The 17,701-nt window shown below is 39.5% G+C and overlaps 1 protein-coding gene across 3 annotated transcripts; it reads left to right on the forward strand.

The window, feature by feature from the left end:
* Positions 1-1,654: 1,654 nt before the first annotated feature.
* On the forward strand, positions 1,655-16,163 carry LOC137259864 (uncharacterized). Of its 3 annotated transcripts, XM_067797496.1 has the most exons (10): positions 1,960-2,114; positions 5,778-7,019; positions 7,391-7,474; positions 7,748-7,782; positions 8,290-8,380; positions 11,636-11,670; positions 12,390-12,423; positions 12,901-13,044; positions 14,304-14,341; positions 14,560-16,163. In XM_067797496.1, exons 2-10 carry the CDS (start codon positions 5,900-5,902, stop codon positions 14,566-14,568), a joined length of 1,590 nt encoding a protein of 529 aa, XP_067653597.1. In that variant the 5' UTR covers positions 1,960-2,114; positions 5,778-5,899; the 3' UTR covers positions 14,569-16,163. The 3 variants fall into 3 exon arrangements, with proteins under 3 accessions (XP_067653595.1, XP_067653597.1, XP_067653596.1); XM_067797494.1 differs by lacking the exon at positions 14,304-14,341 and having other exon boundaries at positions 1,655-2,114; XM_067797495.1 differs by lacking the exon at positions 14,304-14,341 and having other exon boundaries at positions 2,061-2,114; positions 5,762-7,019.
* The last annotated feature ends 1,538 nt before the right edge of the window (positions 16,164-17,701 follow it).

Raw genomic sequence — 17,701 nt, forward strand, 5'->3', positions numbered from 1 at the left:
AAGTAAACAGATATGTATTTGTTTTGACGGTTTCGTTGTTTCTGCGAGTTGTAAAGTGCTTGACATATAGTACACCTTGATCTTTCATTTCAGATCCTATATCAAGTTCCGACATGTCATCAAACAATCGATCTCTATCTTTCACGATACCTTTACTTGTATTCAAGGTTTTGTGTGCAGAAACCGTGACCGGAATGCCCACGAAAGATTTAATATTCATCAGATTTGTTGCTTGCTGCTTTTTCCCGCACTCGACTAGCAGGGCACCCGAACGTAAGCGTCTTATGTTCTTCACATCCCCAGCAATGCCTTGAATACCTTTGGATACAGCAAAGGGGTTCAATTTCAACGGTGTCTTGTCAGGAGTCTCAATCACAATGAAACGTGGCCAATACTCAATCGATGTAGACGGTCTATGGTCAGTATCAACAGGGTCAATATCAAGTGGACGTTTTGGTTTTTTTTGTCGGAGTTTCATAAGCCATGGTTAGTGTAATACGGTTCATCATCCGAGCTCCCCACCCACCACGGAGTATCACAAGGACAATGCTAAAGCAAGCGGGCCTCCAGCTTGCAGCACCATGGATACCCGGATGATATACTCCAGCAGAAGAATTAGAAATAGTTAATCTACCAGACTGGCCCATGAGCCACCGCCCTCTGGGCATAAGACTCTAGGCAAAAGTTCAGAACTTCAAAAATTCATTTTAAATTTCGAAAAGCTCAATGAACAAATAAGCCAAGACCGAAAGTAAAAATCCAAATAAACTTTGTGCAATGATATATATATACCCAATGCACAGGGCTTGGCATGACCAGCCGATTGGTCGAACCGGGCCCATTCAACCACCCGTCTAGGCGAAGTCAGGGCCAAAGTGGTGTATTGAGCAACAGGAACACGTTTGCAAGCCCCTATTGCCCTCAACCACCAGGATCCCTTCCTCCGCCGACACAGGGCCGCAACCCGCGGCAAACGGGTTGGTGGACCAAATATCCACCCGGGTCCACTACGGGGGTGTCGGCGAGCTCTAGCATTACCCAGCACCCACCACGCGGAGGTGGCTCGCCACGGGTGCCATTCACAGAAGTAATTCATGTACCCTATCTACCCGAAGCAGAATTGTTCCCTTTATATTTCTTTGGTCGATAAATGACAACAATAGGAGAGTTTATCGATTGCTGTAGACTGAAGCAGGAACTGGCCTTGATTACGCTATCAGACTACTAAAACATATCTTACGTTATCTTGCCACGTCAGGTGATATGTCGGAACGCTTTTCAACGACTTGCCCTACTTAAGAGATACTGTAATGCGAGCAGCTAGTTGACAATCACAGATGACTATGTACATATTTTCATTGCTTTGCTGGCTTTGCGTCAGACATGGTAGGTAAGAAATGGTGACTGAATCTTCACACTGAAGCCACAATGCGTAACACATTAAGGGGTCCTCCATGGCTTTTTATCAACCTCTACTAAGAGACAGTTAGTGTTTTACTATGTGCATCGTAATACGTATCGATGCCACAGTGTTAACACCACCCACATATAGTGTATAGCATCTGGTATCTTCCTTGATGTTCTTTTTCGTCAGTATTATTAATAGTGTGTATTAAAAATAGATACTGCATCAGTGAATACTAAGAATGTGCCCATCCCTGAAGGCAAGGATGAGAACTCCTCACTGTATGTAACAGTGCTGTTCGCTTCACTGCCCAATCCGTGCACATCCGGGTGAGTGATCCACAACCTTCCTGGCGCCTAATGGGTGGTAAAAGATTCGGTTGATACGTGCCACTGTATCCAGTCTACATACATCGTTGCTGACTGAATCAATCATTGAATCACCTGGTCCAGACTGAATAGACAACAGCAGAGTGTCTTTAACAAACAAAGTCCAGCCGTCAGCTGTCAGTGATGTCACCTCCGTTATCTGAGGGTTCCGTGAGAGTCGCTTATGAGTTGAGCGGGTACAAAAGAATTGAGGTATCTGTTTAACGTCACTCCTTTTCCACGTCATAGCTATTTTCACGGGATTTCCAAACCTCGTCATTATTTCTGAAGTCAGAGAACACCATAGCTGGATGTACAAACCAGATACCTCTGCATCGACTGTGAGTATTTCTTTTAAGCTGACAATCAAGACATTACTTAATCTCCCCTATGCGTCATATGGGATGTATATAGATAAATAAATACAAGCGTCAGTATTGACTCCTCTGTTGTCTGACAGAACGTCTATACCACAGACTCTCGGTTGAACAGGAAGTATATGTTTTAGGTCTAGACATATGTATGTGTTGACACTAGTGTCAAGGGATGTAGCTGGTTATTAGGAAGGTATATTTGGCAGAATGTGATAAAATGTTGAAAGAATGTTACATGAGTAATATATTGGATGTGTGTTGTGGGGTACCGTACAAGAATATGGAATAAGAATGTTCCATGGGCAATATGTTTTGTATATGGTATGTGGCCATGTGTAAGGATAATGTGTCAGAATTTCTCAGGGGTAATATGTTGTACATGCGATATGTGATAGCGAGTAGGAGAGAGTGAGTGAGTTAAAATTTAAGGTCGATTATTTCAATATGTCAGCCATATCGTGATTAAAACAATATATAGATTCACAATATTGAAAGATAGATTGTAGAATCCTGTCCACGAGTGAGTGAGTGAGTTAATATTTAACGTCACACCGGCAATATTTCAGCTATATCGTGAAGAGAACCATTAATAATATACACGATAGAGCATGGTAAAAAAATTGTCAACCAAGGACAGTAAAACAACTACTGATATACATGTAAAACTAGTAATTAAATATAAAACATCTTAGCTGAAGGTAAATTACTATACTAGGGACCATGGGGACTTACAGTACCTTTGCTACCTGCATGGACCCTAGTTGGATTTACACCATCCCCCAGCCGCTGGCGAGTTTAAGAAATGTTAGCCGAAAATTAAAATAACAAGAATACTACATTTTAAAATCCTGGTATGTTTACATTAACTTCGAACGTTTTGGGATGCACTTACACTCTCAGGAGGACAATAATTTTACAACACTTCAACCTCCTTTTAGAGTACAGCCACTAACACTTCTACTTCCAAATCTAGACCGATCAGTAAAATCTCTCTACAACACATATCAATCAGAATTCATCGATGAAATCAATTTTCCTTTAAAATACAACAAATATGTGAGAACTAACAATGTTAAAATATCCTTAACTGTTTTCACAGTAAATTATTTATTCCTGGTGTTGGAGAATTCAACACAGTCAAGCAGGATGTGCTTGACCGTGACTCTCTCATCACAAGAGACACAAAACGTAGGATCCTCACCTTTTAAAAGGTATGCGTGAGTGTATCTTGTACGGCCAATGCGACATCGTCGCAAAATGACTTCTTCAAATCTGGACTGACAACCCAAGTATGTATAACCAATGTAGGGTTTTATTTCATGGAATTTATTGATACCTACTTGGGTGTCCCACTTCTTCTGCATCAGATCACGGATATAAGATCTAATGGTAGCTTTATAATCAGTGTAGGGAATAAGAAGTGGTGTCACAGATTTGTTGAGTGCTGCCTTGGCAGCAAGATCGGCCATTGCGTTACCAGAAATGCCTACATGGCTGGGTAACCAACAGAAGACGATGTCCTATTGGCCAGTAGCAAGATTATTATACAATTCAATAATATCAATTAAAAGTGGATGTATCTAGTATCGCTTGACGACCTCTTCAAATCTAGACTGATAAGTAGGTGTAACCAATGTAGGATTTTATTTCATGTAGTATATTTATACCTACTTGGGTGTCCCACTTCGGCATTATATCACGGATGTAAGTTCTAGTGTTAGTTTTTAATCAGAGTATGGGATAGGAAGTGGTGTCACAGATTTGCTGAGTGATGCCTTCCCGGCAAGATCGGCCATTCTATTCCCAGAAATGCCTACATGTCTGGGTAACCAACAAAGGACGATGTCGTGTTGGCCAGTCGCAAGATCATTATGCAATTCAAGACACAGTGAAATATAGGATTCGACTCATTAGAAATATATTTTAAAGGTAGTTTTATACGGCACTGAGGAAGAGAAGGCCCATCTGCCTCAACAGTAGAGACTGTCAATAGAAGTTCTAAAAGACCCATGCCAGTGTCTTAGACAGGAATGTGGTGTAAGATTGTTGAAAGCGTAATATGTTGTACATGAGTTACGTGGATCGTCCAAATGTAATACGTTGTAAATGTGTTATGTGGTGCCGTAAAAGACTATGGTGTAAAATGATCCAATGTTGTCCGTCGCTTGTGATATGTGGCGGCGATATAGCCTGAAATATTGCCGACGTCTCTTAAAATCTTAACTCACTCCAAAGCTACCTAAAAAATCTGCATCCCATAACTGCCACATATTTTGGTGGTCATTGTGACTGTTTTCCCCGTTGACTCTGACTCCACGTAATGATTCTATAATATGTAGCACTTTGAACATGCTGTGGTTGGATTATAGCCCACCATTGATATCCATTCCCTACCATCACTATACAGCTGTTCTATGAGGATTCAAATGTCTCATTTACCAAACCAGCCTAATCTATCCTGTGTTGAATAAGCCTGTAATTTGTCTTAATTCAGTTAATGTCAAGACACCCGTTGACTGTCGCTTAAAATATATCTAAATGAGGTCAATATCGATCATTTTGCCTTCTTCACTATCAACATTGTAAGGGGTTTTTTTCCGGTTTTGTTGTTGTTTATCGCTCAGACATAATTCAGGTATGTGACAGCAATCTGTGAATAAGCGAGTCTGCACCAAATAAAACAACAGTCTGAGGATCGATCCTTGCAAATGGAATACAGTCACACATGACAACCAAGTCAGTAGGCCCTCTCCTGTTAGCGGCTTCTTATAACAAGGTCTAACTTGAATCTAAAGCAAATCATTACGCGTACAGCATTTTAAGGGGCATGCTTGCTTGGACTGGTAAATTAGTTGTGTCCAATGGGCAAATTGAGTATGATCATTCGTCTTGGTTATTTTCTGGATCTTCAGCGTTGTCACTGATAGCAAATTTCATGACTTCTGGGGCAAAGCGGATTGTCAGTATGCCCTTTACGTCTTCTTTCACCATACTGGGACACAGGGGGGGTACATTTATGAACATTGTGTTCTCACTTGTATATTTTACAATAAGTACGAACTCCTCATGTGTCTCCTTGCGAGTAAATTATTGATTGTGTTTTTCGCTCTAAGGTTTTCCAACCTTAGGAAACTACAGTTACGACCTCAAGGTTAAGTGGAAAGGAAGTGAATGGTATTGTGTAAATGAAGGTTCAGATTATCATCTATGACATGTAGGCACAATTTAAATGTAATATAATATAGATCACGTTTACCTGAACTTCTAGCCTGTTCTACAAATCCATGACCCTGGAGGTCAAATTGCACAAACGGCAGGTCGGGTTAATGATATCGATGTTGCATTCATTGAATTTCCAATGTACTAGCTGTTTTAAATGAAATATTGTTATCATAATTATCTGGGCTAAATTATATTACAGTCGCCACCGATTTCTTGTATAAGAACATTAATGGGTTGGTTACGATTTCTCGACACTGAGACGTCAAGCCACGACCTTGTCCCAGCTGTTACGATATGTTGGCAATCAGCTAAAGAAAGTTCACCCGTTCACCCGTTCACAATACTGACCAGTTGTGACACGATCACGCACTTATTCAGGTCATGTTGAACAGGTTGTACTATTTCCAGTTTACACAGAGTAACACCGTGAACAAGCCGGAGTAGGAAAACCACAACGTTTATCAAGACGTTCCAGTAGCCATTTGGAGTAACAAACACTCACACCGTGTCAATAATCCCACAGAATCAACATGGAAGGTAGCATGTACACGGTGCAGGAAATAATAGACTATTTTGAAGGCAAAAGAACTGAAACATTTAATTCCGAGATTGAAAGTTTTGCGAGGGGAAATGCACAAACCGCGAGAGCCTTTAGAACTTTGGTGAGAGAAAGATCAATTCGCATTAACTATTCTGATGCTGTTGCTCAATCTAATGGTTATGATGAAGTGATGGAGGACGAGATAGGTAAGGAAGAGCAAAGCAAGGGAATCGCTGATGAAGAGGACAAAATGCTACACGTGACTAGAGGAATAAAAGATGCAAACGTCACAGGAGGAGGTGGTGTCTTGGATGAAAAGGACAGCATGCAACACGTTACTAGAAATGTACAAGCTGCAGATGTCACAGAAGGAGATGACATCTTGGATGAAAAGGACAGCTTGCAACACGTGACTAGAGATATGCAAGCTGCAGACGTAACAGGAGGAGATGGTATCTTGGATGAAGAGGACAGCATGCAACACATGACTAGAGATGTACAAGCTGCAGACGTCACAGAAGGAGATGGCATCTTGGATGAAGAGGACAGCATGTCACAAGTGACCAAGAGTGTACAGGATGTATACATTAAAGACATCCCCAAAGATGACATCGGCAATGAAGAGGACAGCATGAAGCATATCATGGAGGTCTCATCTGATGCTGTTGTCAAGACTTCGGATGCTGGAGTAGAACACACTTCCGGTGTTACGGGAGGAGATGTTGACAACTCTACCGTGGTAGGCGTGGTGAAGGGTGGAATGCGCAATAAGCAGACAGTGATTGATAGTGATATTTGTATCACAGGGAGCAGAGGTGAGCCTGACGGAGATGATGATGATGATGCAGATCACAAACTGAAGGATGTAGCTGGAGTTGCAGGTGGTGCTGTCAAGGACTCCACCGTTGTTGGTGAAGTACATGGTGGCATGGACAATGTACAGACCATCGAGAATTCTAAAATCTACTCTGATGGAAGTTTTGGTGGAAACCTTCAATTCCTCGACCTGAACATTAGGCAGAGAGACGACTGCGGAGAACCTGGTGGTGTGCAGAGCTTCAAAGATTGCATCATTGATCTCCGTAAACCAGAAGACGTCACACAGAAGGGTAAACATTCCATCCATGTATGAAATCATTATTTCGGACCATTCTCATTTGCTGTGACCATTAATTTATCAATACTGTAGGACATTGCTTTAGTTTCTCCCTCCTTGATGGTGTACTCAGATATGTAAAATATTGTAAATGAATAACCAGCTTATTGAACGACATGCAATGATTAAATAACATTTGGTTGGCGTAATTTTCGTAAATGGTGGATTGTGTGTTTTTTCTGACTACAAGTAATCTTGATGACTTAGATGTCATAAGGAGAACCAACTTCAATGTATTTTGGCCTAGAAGGAAGCGGATTCAGCACAGTATGACAATGGGCTTTACAAAGGAGGAAGTGGTAATTTCTAAAATGTCTTTCTCAGACGAAGAGATCGATGAAACAGAGCCAGCCCAGGACCAGGGCGAATCCGCATCCCGTGAGAGTGAAATCTCCCCCAGAGAGCCAGGTAAGACGATAAGTCGTCTACTTGTATATGTGCAGTGACCATAATACCGAGGTTATTACAGAGACATATGATACTGACTGGTGAGTTGGCACAAAGGGAGCGTGTATTGTAGCGTATTTCTAAATTTGAGTCAGTGACTTAGAAATCTCTTGCCCTGCATTTATTAATATTTTAAACTCAACATTATCCTTACAAAATGTACAATTTGACATATAATCCATAGAAGTTGTAACTTATGTTCCCGTGTTCCAAAATGCACATAACTGATTTCAGATGACGGAACTGAAACCCAAGATATGCAGAAAAAGGTATTTTCTATGACTTGCTGTTATCAGGTATTCGTTTGTGTAAGTGAGGACGAAGAGAAGAGAAATAATTACGTTCTACAAATGACAAAATGGATTCCTTCAGGGGTTAAATTGACAACACAAATATTAATCTTCAAAGAACAGATTATATCTTATAATACTCAGGTTTGTGCAAATTTCAAATATACATAATCATCTGCAAATAGTTAACAGAGCAATTGTGATGGCACTCACAAAATTACATGAAGTGTTCAACATCTGACTCACAAAGAACATCACATTCAACACGTGACTCACTGACAAGAATACATACAACATGTACCATCTGACTCAGTGACATCACAATCAACACGTGACTCACTGACAACAATACATACAACATGTACCATCTGACTAAGTGACATCACAATCAACACGTGACTCACTGACAACAATACATACAATTTGTAACATGTCAGTGACAACATTACATAAAACACGTGACTCATTGTAACCATCACGTGACAGATACAGGAAGTGAAGGATCAGTCTGAGAGGGAGGAGGAAGAACGTCGACTCATGCAGCAGAAACAGGCAGCCATGGAGGAACAACTACTGAGTAAGCAGATATTCTGGTGTAGTTCCACAGTATAGAAATGGTAGTTATCTCATAATGCGTCACACTCTGTTAATTCACAAAATCCACAATTTGGTTGAAGCTAAAGCCAACTTACTGAATAGATCAGACTCATCGATTCTTTAGTAATTACATTATTCCCGTGGACCAAAGATGATTAAAATAAAGAAATAAATTGCATGTATCAGCTATTCATTTGGCATTCTATTGTGTGCAATTTATATGTCTATAATTGTCTTCAGAAACTTTAGAAATCGTCCCATTCTCAGCATTATTCCAACAACTCCACCCCTTGCTGCTTACATTTCACAACTTTTGAGGTACACTCCAGCATGCTCTTTTTAAGAAGATGTCAACGGGCCTTGTCTTACACTTGCTCGGAGGTTGCTGTAGTCTCTAGTATAGTGATTTACTTTTAGTTGCTGGTGATCTATTCCTTACTTTTACGTGCACCCTGCGTTCCCGAATTATTGCCCTGGCATTTTATGTGTTTGTGATGGGTGTCATGGATGGTGCTTACCTATCTGCGAACACCTGGTATCATTACTATGTCATGTTGATTCATAAACACCTGCTCTGCCATCGTAATACATCTTTATATATGTTCCCAATGACAGGGTCTCACATAACTAGACATTATAATCTAGCTACCGTTACATAAATTGGTTCACTGGCTTGACACCGAGTAACAAGAGGGAATGTTCCATCTTTCAAATTCGTCAACCTCTCTTTCCCATGGAGCTATATGCCAACAGCTCTAGCTCAGTTTGAACAATTCACAACTTATGAGGTACAATATAGAGTAACCTTTGTATCAGGGTTCCAAAGAGCATCACGCAGCTCTTGCTGGGATCAAGTTTACAACATAATAAGTCGATTCTTGTTTCGTCATGTCTTGCGGGTGTGAAAAGGATTTGCCCTTCTAACCACTTGTATCACTGAATCTTTGTGAATGGGTCATAAAGTGAAACACATGAACGGTCTTGCATGTTTTCAGGTGGGTAAATGAGTGGAGCTAAAGTGGGTCATAGTTATTGAACCATATCACATCTTCGACGTACAAGAAGCTTAAAAGCTTCAATATCTGGTGATGCATAGCCCGTATTTCCCAAATAGTGATATTAGGTTTAATTTTCTACACTAGTTTTAATTGTTCCTGTGGTATTCTAGTTGTTTTGCTGTACTTTGTCGACAGATTTTTATAATGTATACATATTTCATTTCAATATCAAACCTGTTCTTGTCAAGACATGACTGAAATATTGCCGATGTTACGTAAAATATCAACTCACTAGCTCACAAGAAGTTTAAGTCAATTGCTTGGCTAGTTTACCCTGTTATGCTTCATATACAGAAAGACCCGCAAAGAGGGGAGCACACTTTGTGCCGACTGGGATGTTTACGTCCTGTGTAAATATTATAACCAGAAATTGTACGTAGGTATTATCAGTGAGGAAGTCAACAACACAATGAATTGCCGTTCTAAAGTACGTTACCTCTCACTATAAATGCCTCAGATAAGGTTTCGGGTATTTGTAACATCCACCCTAATTGGTAGATAAATATTTCCACAATGAATTTTCAGTTTAGGATCTTTCAATAGGTTTATTTTAGTTAAGCTATGGAAAAGTATTGTCAGTATTGAACTGTGAATATTCAGAGCCAAGTTTGTTTCCTACTTCATGACGTAAACGTAAAAGCCTGCATTTCCGGTTTGGACAGCCAGCCAATGTCGTGACAATCTGTGCAGAGAAAGAAAGAGTCAAATGCTAGTGTTCGGAGGTTCACTTTTCACGTAACTTTGTTGTAGAGTTCAAATTGCACATGATCTTTACATTGTATGTGTATCGTATATTCACATGGTAGTCTAAGGGTGATATGTTAAGTATTTCCAAACTAACCCTGGCAAGTTTGGTGAGTCTGTTATCATTTAGGGTAACTGTTTTCTTAATGTAATTACCTACCTAGGGTTTCTTTTCATGAAGTAAGTTTAGGTTATGTATAAGTCTGAAGTTTATTTTGCAGAATTTTGTATTGTTTCATCTTCGAGACGATTTTCATCTCTGTATGTATACTTTGCTCGTCCATGGGTTTAATGCCGCGCTAGCTCTTCAAGTAAATGCACTTTTTTTTCCTCATTCAGGGATTAGTTTGTGTACTTACTCATTATACTTTTCAGTTTAGACACTCTTTCCAGAGTTAATGGGGTTTCTGGAAGCTGTCAGGTATTTGTATGTAGGCTATTTCGAGCGCTTCACTCACTTTGTGTTTTAGTTAGTGTGCTCTAAGACCCGTAAGAGTTATTTCCCTTGCAGAGAAAAATCATTGTTTCAAGGCAGGAAACCTTGGCAGTGGTATATTTATCTACGACAGTGTTTTCCGTTGGGACATTGTATATATACATATATACATACATATATATCTCTAGTTTTACAGAACTATATCAACAAGAACGCCCAGCTTAGCTGCTTCCACTCAATTTAAAAGAGAGGTTATTCAAAATATAACAGTGATTTTGAATATAGAGGCCAGAAACCATTTTAAATTTTCGACCTCGAAAGCAGGTGTTTATGAATAAAACATTTCATAGCTTTTCGCTTGTAAGCGGACTTCGTTCATGTGAAACCCTCCGATATACACGCAAAACCATGGCAAGTATTTACTTGAATAAAAACAACAAACAATCAGAACATTGTACCTTATGGTACATGAACGACTTAGGGAGTAATCCTTAAGTCCAAACGCTTTGAAACCGCACAGTTTAATTAGAATTGTGACGCCCTCATAATGGTGTAGGTTATGGACGCATTTTCCAGGTGAAATCAATGCAAGATTAGAGTTATCTTTACCCATCTTTATATTTCTGAAAAAATCATGCTCATTGTTTCGTTTCTTACCTTTTCTCCACATCAAATACAAATAATGCATAACTGTTTCTCATGTAATAAAATGTTTTCATGAGATATAGATATCACCTTTATCTATTCATTAAACCTAACGACATTTAATAACATGAACGTCAAATACAGTAAAATACCAGAGTATCGGAGATATGGAATATCAACATGAAGAGGTATAACAAAACAAATATTTCACTACAGTAAAGAATAACATAGAAACGGGCTACAGATCGCCAGAACCTGACGGGAAAGGTTAAATATGTAGAAATTGTAATCCATTCTGTTCATGTTTTGAATGAAACATGTTGAAATCATTTAAATCATGACTATTTTTCAGATGAACAACGACAACGTCAATGGATGCAGGCCGAGGCAAGTAGTCAGTAGAACAAGTAGGTCCGATCCGAAAGAAAGTTTCCGCAAATCGAACGTAAACGTCCACCGACTACTGGAAACTTTCAGAAGGCTGTTGCGTACAAGTTATGGACAGGAGTATTAGAGATAACTATATATAGCTGATTTTGATGTGGAACTGTGAACTCCAGATGTATGTAAAATCTGCAAAATCTGGGTATCACTCTGGACACAGATAAGTAAGATTTTCAAATGACTGTCAAAAAACATGTATAGAAAAAACAGTTCTAACCAGGGACAATCAACGCATGATTGCCCAACTAAAGGTAACGATGAACTGTCGATAATAAATGAATATATGTTAAGCACCAATCGGTTTTCGGCAACCAAATCATTACTGATTTCGACCTGCTTGTCCTTTGCCATCATGGGATCATAGACGGTACGTTTTGTAGATGGCGCCCTGGAAGATGACGACTGTATGTATCCTGGGGGCCGACGCTCTTATGCAATTATCGCATTCATACCGTTTGGGTTTTTCCATTCGTTTGTGCAACATAGGCCCATTACCAACTGCTCTCGTTCTGCCTGTGCCTCAAAACTGTTGAATGTCATTGAATTACCCTTAATGCCTCAAATTATTCTTTTCTACAGTTTCTTAACTGTTAACATATTATAAATGTTTGCACTACAATAGCAGGGCTGTGCAACAATAACACATTTTCACATACTTACAGATGCAGAGAATTGCATATGAACAACAGAGACATGGTAAGCACAGCAGATAAATAAGAGAGAATGCCCAAATAATTGTTAAGTTAAATGTATAAATTGTTAGATTTCTTCATAAACTTGGTGATCTACTTTCAGTTGTTGGCGAGGTATAGCCCATTTTTATACTGTCTTGTCTACATTTGAAATTATCTTTTAGAAATAGATGCCAGTTTTACTTCTTAATTACTGTGATATTCTAGGAGGTTTTACTGTCCCTCGTGGGCAGGCTTTCTATACTTGACATGTATTTCTTGTGTTCTAGTCACGATATGACTGAAATAGTGCCGACGTGACTTTAAATTGTAACTCACTCTCTATAAACTGAGTCTCATTAAGGTTGATGTTGCATGTAGCTAAAATGTTGTTCCGGGAAGTCCGTTAGCAATGTATGATGCCCAAATCTGTTGTCCCCAGCCGTGATATTGAAGTAATGTTGTTCACTTACTCACTATCTATGTGTTTCTTATGTTGAAGCTGCATATGGAAGATATCCCATTCCGGTTACCGGGCATCCGTACCCACCACCAGTCACCCCAGCTGTGATTGGATATGCTGTAGCTCCAGCAACACCGATGGTGACGTATGTCAGGCCTCAGTCACCGCGCCCAACGGGGACTGGTGAGCACAAAATCGGTTTCCACACTTAATAAATCTTGACAGTGCCTTGATTTGTGCTATTTTGTATATGCAGATGTTTGTTTACGTCAAACACTCCACCTTTGCAAATAGTAAATGTGTAAATGATGGAGATACATATCATCGGCTATCGTTGTAATGCTTGGATGTCCACATCTTGGTCAGTCTGTGGACACATCAGTCTCTCTGTAGCACTGAATAAGTCTTATGACCGTGAAGCGGTGGTATCCGAGGGCATTGGCAATAACCTTGTATGTTGACCGCAGATGTTTAATCTTGGCACATTGCTCGTACTTGTGTGTCATGTGAGCATTCTAAGCACTCTTTATTTCCCATGAAATTATTTTACACGTAAAAGTGATGCATGTACTGCTTTAAGATTTGTACTTTTAAATAACTGATATAGTCATGTGTAAACAGTAAATGGCAAATTTACGTTGCAAGCAAAGTCTTAACAAAGATACGTTTGATCTTCCTAAAAGCTTTTTTTTCATAATTTCAAGCCACATGTCACTACAAATCTGTAGGACATATTTTAAAAGACTTCAATCATACATAATCAATCAATGGTGAAAATCATACACAATCAATCAGTGGTACCGATTGATATTGCCGTGCGTAAACAGTAAATGGCAAAATTTTACGCTGCTAGCAAAGTCTTAACAAAGATACGTTTGATCTTCCTAAAAGCTTTTTTCACAATATCACGGGCACATGTTACTAATACAAATCAGTACAACATATTTTAAAGGAAATTTTTAAGGAAAGCCAAAAAATGCAGTCAATCATTAGTGATTTACCCCTGTCTCAATGCCGAATTGCATTTCCCTCTTTCTTTTTGAGATCTAAAATCACTGTTATTTGTACATTTGGACAAGATCGAAAATGGGACAATTTCATTCTTCCGGAGAAGATGCATTTCACCTATATATGAATGGAACTGAAGATTTCTTTTCGTGATTTACATAAATCTCTGGAGCTTTCTCGTATTATAATGTCTTCCGGAATAAATTTGATAGACTTTCAATAATTCATGACGGTAAGAGAGTTATGTTTCTTTCGGCGTTTAGTGTATTTGACAGATATTGTAAAGTGTATTGTAAACAAAGACTTTATAACAAATGCATTCGTCAGGAATCTCTCGTGCACAGGGGTCTGGCAACCGGAAGTTCGCATGAGTGTTTGTCCCAGACTTGTCCTGAAGCTGATCAAATGAAATAACTCCACCTTATTCTTTGCAGAGAAATTCCTAGGAAACCTTCACCCGCCCATGATTGTCGTAAGTGGCGACGTACATGATCTGGGTCGTCAGATTTGTCAATGCTTTTAGTATGTGTAAATTTATGCTCGTGATGTCAATGACAGGATTACCACGATCATTTAATGTCCACCGTCAGAATTTAAATTACTCACGAAAATGACGCGTCAAACATCAACCAAGCAAATGAACAAAATGACGTAAAAGACGTACCAGAATTAATGTTTTCTTTTCTTAAGGTCTTCTGAAGAACATAAAGCAATTCATCAAGGGACGAAAGCAGTAAGAAGAATGGACCAACAATTCATGACAGGTCCACTCACAGACAACACTTCCAATGAGCGGACGTTTGTTAATGATCTGTGTTGTAGTTCATTTGTCATGAATGTGATTTTATAATTATGTTCAGAAGATTGATTGTTCAGAATGATTTGCAATGTCAATAGTTCCAGATGTAGCAGATAACTATATCATCAATTATGGTTTGCTAAGATGTGTAGAATAGCAGTGTATTAGGTATGGTAGCAAGCACAAGCACTGAATGTACAATATTAGAACAGCTCATTTTAAGAAGTTATTGATATCGTGCAAAACTGAATTTATATAAAACGTGTGTTTATGTTATAAATACGTGGACCAACTGATACAGTAGGAGTAAGTAAGTGAAACAGGATACAGGTCTGATACAGGTGGAGTGAGTGAGTGATACAGGATACAGGTCTGATACAGGAGGAATCTTGGAAAGGAGATGAAGGGCCATGCGTGACAATAAAAGTTTTGTTTTCCACCGCAGGTATCTCATGCTTCTTATCCCAGACCTATGTTAGACGACTCTTGGTGTCATTTGCCAACAAAATGTTTTCTTCATCTTGAAGTGGCATTTAGTTATAAACCAGTGTACGTGTTATTCAAGATTCAAGTTAAGATTAAGTTAAGCACCCCCCAATATGTTTTTGGAAAAATATAGTTTGGCACATAGGAAATCTTTTAGAAAAAAACGAGCTATCATAATTTGGCTTAGTACTTTTAGTTTAAAAAACAAAACCATAATGGAAATTATCTTTTACTTTCAACAGGATGCATTTGCATTTGAAAACATGCATTTTTAAAGTTTACTGATGTCTATTGTCTGTCTGTCATATTCATGAATGTCACATCTGATGCACTAAATAAATAGCTTAAATAACGTATGAATGGTTTAGATGTACGTGTTGTTTTCCGTCTCAAACATCCCTCCTTCCACCCAGTAATCTACAACTAGATCCTGCTGGAAAGGAACATAAAGATTCGTTCATTGTAAACGAAGTTCGTTATTCTTATTTCAACTGGAAAATAGAGCAATCAAGCCAATGTACTCACTATACCGTGTATGTTTGGTCTACAGAACTAACATTTTCAGGGTTAAGTAAACACAACAGAAACAAACATCCATGGACAAATTTGTCTGTTCATCCCACTGATAAGGGGAGAACGTGTGACAATATAGATTACAATATGTTTATTTGAAGCTAGACTTAGTGTCTTAAATGATGGTACTTTCTTCAGTGGTCAGTTACATTGTTTGTTCTTTCTGGTTTATTAATGATTGAGATGGGCTCTGAATATGTTGTCATTACAGCATGTTAATTAAGTGAATACATATAAGCAGAAGTAGATGGACCAATAGAAGTGAAAATCATTTCAGAAATGTTATATTCCGTTATATACTAACATGATTATGGGCACGATAACAGACCAACATCAAAATAGTTAAAATGCTGTTACGAAGAAATGTCTGTGCATACACACACTTTCTGTATTGTATCTTCCTTTGACCAAATTCAATAAAATGATTTTCACATTGTTTGTGCATTTTAAGTTATCAAGGACACACAATGAATCAAGGACACACAATCGAGGCTTTGCTTACATTTGTGTGCCATGTACAAGACTCAACAGACGATGGTAGGTCACTGTGGCACACAACCAAGGCTCTGCTTGCAGTCGTGTGGCGTGAACAGGTCTGGCGCCAAGCTGCGAGTATGTTTTTGAAGCATTGACAAATAGTTTTGATCATAGGTGTCTACGAACAGTGAGTGAGTTTAGTTTTACGCCTCACTCAGCAATATTCCAGCTTTATGGCTGGCGGTGGTCTGTAAGTAATCGAGTCTGGACCAGACAATCCAGTGATCAACAGCATGAGCATCGATCGAGTACCGATGGCATGTGCCAACCAAATCAGCGAGCCTGACCACCCGATCCCGTTATCCGCCTCTTACGACAAGCAGAGTCACCTTTAATGGCAAGCATGGGTCGATGAAGACCTATTCTGTCCCGGACATTCTGTTTGCGAAAAGGTGATGAAATGGATGAATGTATGGTTCAGTCCAACCAGGGAAATCCACGGCGACATGCCATACTCAGCTCATTAGTCATGCTGAGGAATGATGTACGAACGCTGAAGACCAATGTCACGAACACTGGTGTAAACTAGATGTTACATATTGTTAGTTGCGTACATGTGTCCTTTGAATCCAGTTTGCATCACGGTCAGAATCCACTGGTCTTGGTTAGTCGTCTGGGTCGTTACAGATAGAGCACATACATAATTATACAGGTAACAGAATTATTTATAATGGTACGGAAAGAGGTGTGTGTCTGTGTAAGTGTGTGCCTGCGTGCGTGCGTGCCTGCGTGCGTGCGTGCATGCGTGTGTGTGTGAGCATGTGTGTGTGAAGGAGGGGTAGAGGTGGCGGGGGGGGGGGGGGGGTTGGTAGGCGGAGATAAACACGTGCAAATTAGCACTGTCATTACACTTCAAAAGGATCATGTGTGAATTTAAGGATCACTCATCATCAAGAGGCCAAGACCCGTGAAGGTCCCGGGGTTAGAATAGGCCTTCAGCAACCCATGCTTGCCATAAAAGGTGACTATGCTTGTGGTAAGAGGCGACTAACGGGATCGGGTGGTCAGACTAGCTGACTTGGTTGACACATGTCATCGGTTCCCAATTGCGCAGATCGATGCTCATGTTGTTGATCACTGGATTGTCTGGTCCAGACTCGATTATTTACAGACCGTCGCCATATAGCTGGAATATTGCTAAGTGCGACGTAAAACTAAACTCACTCACTCACTCACTCAAGAGGCCAAATTCTAGACCGCTTAACATTGCCCGGAGTTCTAAATAGTGTTTCCAGGGGAAGGAATCATAGTCACAGAGACGTACTGGCTGCCATGTGTTTTCCAATATCTCACAAATACAATTCTAAAAGAGGCATTCTTCACACAGAAAATTAACGCCATACATAGGTAGACTTGTACAGATTAAAGCTCACTGCCTCACCACTGCAGGAATTAAGTACTGACAGATGTGAATATTACTGGAGATATTTATCCAGT

This window comes from Haliotis asinina, chromosome 13 (assembly GCF_037392515.1).
Source record: "Haliotis asinina isolate JCU_RB_2024 chromosome 13, JCU_Hal_asi_v2, whole genome shotgun sequence".
Taxonomy (NCBI): Eukaryota; Metazoa; Mollusca; class Gastropoda; order Lepetellida; family Haliotidae; genus Haliotis; species Haliotis asinina.

Excerpts from the sequence above, each read along its gene's own strand:
- LOC137259864 (XM_067797494.1), top strand. The coding sequence starts at position 5,900 with ATGGAAGGTAGCATGTACACGGTGCAGGAAATAATAGACTATTTTGAA. Across the intron at positions 7,020-7,390 it reads AGAAGACGTCACACAGAAGG|ACGAAGAGATCGATGAAACA; the intron begins GTAAACATTCCA and ends TGTCTTTCTCAG. Across the intron at positions 11,671-12,389 it reads GTCAATGGATGCAGGCCGAG|ATGCAGAGAATTGCATATGA; the intron begins GCAAGTAGTCAG and ends ACATACTTACAG.